Genomic DNA, 7,509 nt, shown 5'->3' with positions numbered 1-7,509 from the left:
ACATTCTTCACTAAGGAAACAGAAGTTCAAGTCGATTGCATTGCATTATGGGATAATGTATCCCACACAGTGTGCTCTGAATGGATCCTCCAGATATAATACATACAGAAATGTGTACAGCAGACTGTACATACAGCACAAACAACCAATGATATCAGGGCATGGCAGATGGGACAGAGTGCTCCAAAAAAAGAGGAAGAGACCTGTCCAGGGCTGAAGACCTTGGTATCATTTTATAATGCAGTGAACAATCCAGTTTTACCTAACTCTGACTAATCCTAACTCCAGTCATTTTTTTAGTTCCTCATTAAACAATGCTAGATGCATGATCTTTTAAAGCAATCTAAGTGGCAAAATATGCTGTTCTAAATGAGTGTAACACATTTGAATGACACTTTGTTAAAGGGATGGTTCAGAGTAAAATCAACCTAGGGTCCTTTGCACCATGACCTCGAGCCAAACACCCCCCCAGAAGCCTTTTTCCCTTGGTTGAACATTATTAAAGTTAGAGCTTATTTAGAGAGATCAGCCGGATGGCTTAGTGCAGGCGCTAATGGATCCTATGATGTATCTGGTAAATTACCCCACTAATAATGCCCAGAATGATACCAAACTTCTACAGTCGTATAAATAGGTTCTGTACTCATAAAACGAGGCATTGGAAAGTTTGTAAGTACATCAGGAGTTTATTTAAAGGTCCCGTTCTTCGTGATCCCATGTTTCAAACTTTAGTTAGTGTGTAATGTTGTTGTTAGAGTATAAATAATATCTGTAAAATTATAAAGCTCAAAGTTCAATGCCAAGCGAGATATTTTATTTAACAGAAGTTGACTACAAAAAACGGCTGGATTGGACTACACCCCTCTACTTCCTGCTTTAGTGATGTCACTAGAACCGTAACCTCCGCCCACAGGAACACAGGCGTATTGATGGCGAAATGTCAACAGACGTGGTTGATGTTTATCTATAATATATCGGATACCGCAAAAGTTTAATTCGAAGTTGTTAGTTTGCTCTGTCCATTTCACCACGGACTGTTTTTCTAACCTGGGATAATATCAAGCAGGCTTCTCTCAGCGTTTCATACTGACGAAGGGGGCAATTTCAACTATATTCCAGCAAGCGGTAAGTAGTGATTTACTATAGAAGTAGCGATCAACTTCACATCGTTTCTCTTAGTAGGATGAAAATAATCTTACTTAAACTGTGATTAATATACAGAAAGCGATCAAAGAACAATCCCTTTCCAATCGCCCAAGCTGTTAATCACACAGCGCGAGTTTATCTGGACACTTGCCAAAACTCGTTATGAAATCAATGACGCTGTTACACTGCACAACGAAGCTCTTACTGTATTTATATGCCTCATGTTTGCATTGGTGAAATCATTAGTGAGAGTGCAGAAACTGCGTTGCAATGATAAGATCTTTTTTCACGCGATCAACAGACTGTCATCTGCTCAATGCTCATAACTGCAACCTTTTATGTGATGGTAATAGATCTAAATACTTAAAAAACTTCTCACGATTCGTTAATCCAGATAGCTGTAATAGTAAAAACGTATAATAGCTGTAATAGTAAAAGTTTTCCAGATAGTTCCACATGTAATACCAGATATTTCATATGCAAGCATGTCAGCCAATCACAGCAGAGGGCGTTTACACTTAAGTCTCACAGCAGACACGCCCCTTCAAACAGAGTGTTCAAACCAGGGAATGAAATCAGGCTAGGAAATATGCCTTTTATTTCTAAATAATACAAATTTTTGATCTAAAAAACATAATAACATTATAAGGGCACCCCTGGAAACATTATAAAATAATAAAAATAATCCATGGAATGGGACCTTTAAACAACACTTGCCTGACGGCTAATGCTACCGCTAACCCGGACGTCAAGTTGAGAAAAGCATGTAAAAGTCCTGGCAGAAAGCGATGCATAGGGATGTAGTGTAACGACGCCCAGTTCCAGGAATGCACTAATATTTTGTTGGTAGTACCAGTTTATAACAATTATTAGCTAACACTATGTTGTCAACACTTCAGAAAAAATTATAATTCGTTGTTACACTACATCCTTATGCATCGCTTTCTGTCAGGACTTTTACGTGCTTTTCTCAAACCACTGAAGTGACGTCGACGTCCGGGTTAGCGGTAGCATGAGCCGTCAGGCAAGTGTTGTTTAAATAAACTCCTGATGTACTTACAAACTTTCCAATGCCTCGTTTTATGAGTACAGAACTGTGGCGAGGGGGGCGTGGTTTCGCGAAGTCTGTAGCGGGAGAGAAAGGAGGGGGCCGAGCGGTGAGTAAGTAGGTCAAGTGCAGATGATGATCACCTATGTCTGATTGCAGTAATTGGCGTGGAGAGACCGGATATAAGCCAGCGAACGAGAAGTGAGAGGGAGAGAGAGCTGGACTGGGACCTCACCTGACGCTGCTACCGGAAGAGAGACTTTGAAAGAGATATTGAAATAGTGTTTTGAGTTGCTGTGCTTGACACGGTGAACGCGCTACGTGCGCAACTTTATTTTTGTACTTTGTGGAAAGAGAATAAAGTGAGTGTCCCAGTCGTGCCGACCCCTGTCTTCTTCCTTCCTACTGATATAAATACTGAACCTCGTTACAAGAACCTATTTGTACGACTGTAGAAGATTGGTATCATTCTGGGCATTATTAGTGGGGTAATTTACGAGATACATCATAGGATCCATTAGCGTCTGCACTAAGCCATCCGGCTGATATCTCTAAATAAGCTCTAACTTTAATAATGTTCAACCAAGGGAAAAAGGCTTCTGGGGGGTGTTTGGCTCGAGGTCATGGTGCAAAGGACCCTACAGTAGGTTGATTTTACTCTGAACCATCCCTGTAAGACAATCGCAATAAGTCTAATTTAATGTGTAACTTCGCCGATTTTCAACCAGCTTTGTATTGTTACAATGTCTGTAGTATATGTAAATTGAACAATGCGTACTAGTTCTCTGTGTTACCTGGACCGATAAATTCACGTTTATTTGTCAGCAAAACGCATCACTCTGTGTATTTTTGACAGCTCCTGGGCTTTCGTGAAAACTACAGATTATACTTCCTCATGTTCGTATCCCCGCCCGCGGACAGTCGGGTCAACAGAGGGTTATTAACAAAACTGTTATTATAAGAGTAGGTTTATCACTGAAAATTGTATCGTACTATGTCTACTCTTTAAACAGCATTATGGTAAAAATGGAACACTATGGCAACAGCTTTCTTACCTGTATCACTCCCACTAAACGTTTACTCTTTGAGTTCTTGCAACCGGGGAACAAAACATGTCGACACTGTTATGATTAAAAGTTTGCTAAGAAATATTTCCTACTAAAGCAAGGTGGGGATAAGGTTAGGTTTAGAATCTGATTAAGCGTTTTCATAGCAAACTGGTGGGATTGGCCTTGGACGCAACATGCCCAGGTGCATTATGGGTGCTGAAGTTGTCCTACCTATTTGGCAAATGGGAAGACAATAGCATTTTTTCTTTGTTTTCTCTAATTCTCTAATCAATTTTTTTTTCTTTTTTAAATGTTTAAGCCTTTCTACTTCATAGGCAGGCAAGTATTATTGAAAGCCCATTTTTCCAGCAGTGAAATACCCTTTAAAATTTCTTTCTTTTTTTTTTCAGTTTTATTGACCTTTGTTCATTATTTAAGGAATAGTTCAAAAAATACTATTCTGTGATTTTTTTTTTTTCTACTCATCCTTATGTCTGTTGTTTAAAACTTGTATACTTTTACTTTTTTTCGTGGACCTCAAAAGGGAAAGATTCATTCAAGCAAAAGACCAAAATATAATTTTATGGTGCTTATTACCCTTTTGGCAAAAGGATGATGTATTAACTATGCAGTGTTGATGAATGGAAAGGAACATATACTCTTCAAAATAATCATTTTGTGTACGGGCTTTTGTCCTTTTATTCATGGGTTAGGATGAGATTAATTTTCATTTTTGGGTGAACTATTCCTTAAAATGGACTATAAATTAAATTTATAATCCAATAATACTGGTGGTGATGATGAATTAATGAACTATGGGAACAATTACTGTGAGCTACTGGATATTTTGGTAGATTGCTGTGATGATTACAGAAGTGCTTAATTTCTCACCATGTTCTCACATTACCTCCTTGAAATCAAGTTTCTAATCATCCCAAGGATATTAAATGTCAGTTCATTAAATTCTGAATGAGGGATGAGTGAGAGAAAATATAAAAAGGGAGATAATGTTCTACCTGGGTCTGTGTGGGTTTCCTACGGGTGCTCCGGTTTCCCCCACAATCCAAAGACATGCAACATACTGTAGATGAATTGGAGATGTTAAAATGTCTTTATGTGTGATTGTGAGTGCAAGTGTGTATGTGTGTGTGTGTGTGTGTGTGTGTGTGTGTGTGTGTCCTGTGATGGACTGGCCATCTGTCCATGGTGTTTCCCTGCCTGTGGCACTGGGATAGACTCCAGCATCCCTACAGAGGATGAGCAGTTTGGAGAATGGATGGATAAAGATAATAAAACAAACAAACAAAAAAGGAACAGATAATAGAACAGGTAAAGATCAAACAGTGGAATAGTTTGATTGGATTGAGAAAACAATACAAGGAGAAATAAGACAAAAACTGAAAAAGTACTTTGCTAATATGCACAGTGGCAAAACCATGGTACAGTGGTCAGGCGCTAATCCCATGGTATTTTATGATTACAATATTCGGTACCACTTTATTTTACAGTGTCCTTGTTGGGTATGTTACATGTACTTACCATAGTAATAACAGTAAATTATACATAATTACATGCAACTAACCCTCAACCAAATCCTAATCCTACCCTAACGCTATATACATGTAGTTCATTATTATTATTCAGTACTTAAATGTATAATTACACTGTAACAATGACACCTTAAAATAAAGTGTAACCCAATATTCATATACCATAGTATTTACAAGGTACAAGGTGCTCAAGTGTAGCAGGTCAATATTTATCGGCAGGTTTTACAACATAATGCGAATAAAAATACAACAGAGTAGCAGAGACGCAGTTTGTGAAGTCAGTAAAGATGCATTATATGTTATATCTACACTTTTATAACATATGTTGATGCGTCACGGCTTGATTTGCAACAACAATTTGAGTCTGTCTACACTGGAACTATAATAATAATGTTGCAGCTGCATATACAAATGGTTAGAAACTTTTATAACAAATTAATTATTTGTTATATATTTAGACTCCTGACCAGTATGACATATGCTATATGGCAGTGGTTTGTTTTGGTGGGGGAACAGGATTCAGAACCTCATATAGCATGTGTGGTCACAGATTAACTTTTATTTGCTTGTTGCAAGGGCTTCAAACCTGGCTCTTCAATCAATTTTTTTTTTTTTTATAGGGTTAGGGTTAGCTTGGGTTAGGTACATTGATTATATTAAATGGGAGTAAGATGGCAATCTGACAGCTGGGCATTGAATGATTACCAAATTTTTACACCATGATATTTACTTAGAACTTCTAAAACATTCAGTGACCAAAACCTATGGTTTGATCATAGTACTATATGTCAACAAAAAAAAATAATTTAAATAAAATAAATTGCTAGTGAGTCTGTTCTTGCATCTAATTCCTCTGTGCCTGGCACACGGTATACATGGCAAAGCTACAGAACATGGCACAGTTTTACACGAGCCGCTAACATGCATGCACACCTGCTACTGAATAAACACAAAACAATATGAAGGAAACCAGTGCAAATAATGAATTGATGAGTTGGGATTCCAATCCGAGGTTGATGAATGAAACCTTTTTTTTTTAGAATAAGAATCTCTCAGAGAACCAATTTACTATTTGGATCATAGGCAGCCCTTACAAAAAGTCTCAGATGGTTATACAAGAGATACCTCAGCATACTGTTTAATGGCACTGAATGATTACCATTTGTATCTATCATGGTACTCTTTATTACTTGCCATGGTACTTTTTCGTTAGAGAGAGATTCTTGCACCAGGTTCCAACTTGCCATTACTTATAGTCAAATAAAGTGTAACAGATCTGAGAGCAGCAGCTGTAACTCTGCTTAATGATTGCAGGATGAAGAAGAAGAAGAAGAAGAAAAAGAAGAAGTAGAAAAGAAACTACATGAAATGGGATGGTCCAATTCATTGGAATGTGCAAGTGTCAGTCAAGTGTGGTTCATACCACGTCGGTGTGGTAGGGGGTCAGAGGATTGTGAGCCTCGGTGGGCCTCTATTAGTCATACTGGTCCCTCGGTCATGCCCTCCAGAGGCAGGCTGGTGGCATTATCAGTGGGCAGAGGTTGATCCTGGGAGGTTGGCATGTTGTGGGCGGTCGCTACAGCCAGACTAGCGTATGGCAGGTGGCAGTCTGTGTGGAGGAAGGGTGGGTAGTGCTGCCGATAACAGATGTAGGCAAAGAAGAGGCCGATCACTCCCCCGACAAATGCATCTGTGAGGGACAATTCAAGGTTCACAAAGTAAGACACAGTCACAATAAATCTCATCCATCCTTACAGCTAGCTTTCTAACTGTCTGCCTGTCTTTAACATCATATGTTTTCATTCTTTTATTGTCATTCCCATGAATAATTACAAACAAAAACAAAAAGACGATAGATTGTATTTTATAAGATTTTACAACATTTTAAAAGAATGTTTTGCTACTGACCTAAGATTCTGCAGCAAACACAATTCACTAAATGGTTTCTGCCATTTAATGCCACCCTGAGAGGAAGCCGTTAAGCACCGCCATTAAAAAGAGCTGCAGTGCGCACTGACACACAGCTGTATAACCTGTGTATATAAACACCACACAGCTATTTAATTCCCAAAAAGTTCAGTCTAAAATAAAATCAAATGACTGAAACATAATTTTGAGGATGGACTGAACAATTGCCAATGGAACAAACCCACACTCATTAAAGGATTAGTTCACTTCAAAATGGAATTTTTTCCTCATTTACTCACCCTCAATTTGTTTCACACCTGTATGAATTTCTTTCTTCTGCTGAACACAAAAGAATGTCGGTAACCAAACAGTTGATGGACCCCTTTGACTTCCATAGTATTTTTTGTCCTACTATCAAAATAAATTGGGTCCATCAACTGTCTGGTTGTCGACATTCTTCAAAATATCTTCCTTTGTGTTCAGCAGGAGGAAGAAATTCATACAGGTGTGAAACAAATTGAGGGTGAGTAAATGATGACAGAATTTTCATTTTGAAGTGAACTAATCCTTTAAATCACTATGCTAGAGAGCAAGCTTTATGAGTCCACAGCTTGTATTTACTTGGACCAGATTGGACCCATCGAGTTTAATGGTCCATGCCACTATTGTTCAGATTAGTTCTGTTCTACTACCCAGCAGGCCCTAGGGGATAGGTCCATATAGTCACACTAATAAGTATCCGCTTGCAGTTGTTTGACTAAGATGAGGAGTCTATATGAGGTGACGAGGAAATAAATATAAATAAATG

At 38.3% G+C, this 7,509-nt stretch overlaps 1 protein-coding gene across 1 annotated transcript in view; it reads right to left on the bottom strand.

The window, feature by feature from the left end:
• Window positions 1-3,978: 3,978 nt before the first annotated feature.
• plpp4 (phospholipid phosphatase 4) overlaps window positions 3,979-7,509 on the bottom strand; it is a 116,895-nt gene continuing 113,364 nt past the window's right edge. The window contains exon 7 of the mRNA XM_079855112.1: window positions 3,979-6,483. Within this exon, the coding sequence (XP_079711238.1) occupies window positions 6,272-6,483 (212 nt within the window). The 3' untranslated portion in view covers window positions 3,979-6,271. The remainder of the gene's footprint in view (window positions 6,484-7,509) is intronic.

This window comes from Squalius cephalus, assembly GCF_949319135.1.
Source record: "Squalius cephalus genome assembly, chromosome: 21".
NCBI lineage: Eukaryota > Metazoa > Chordata > Actinopteri > Cypriniformes > Leuciscidae > Squalius > Squalius cephalus.
This window is presented reverse-complemented; position numbering and strand designations above follow the sequence as displayed.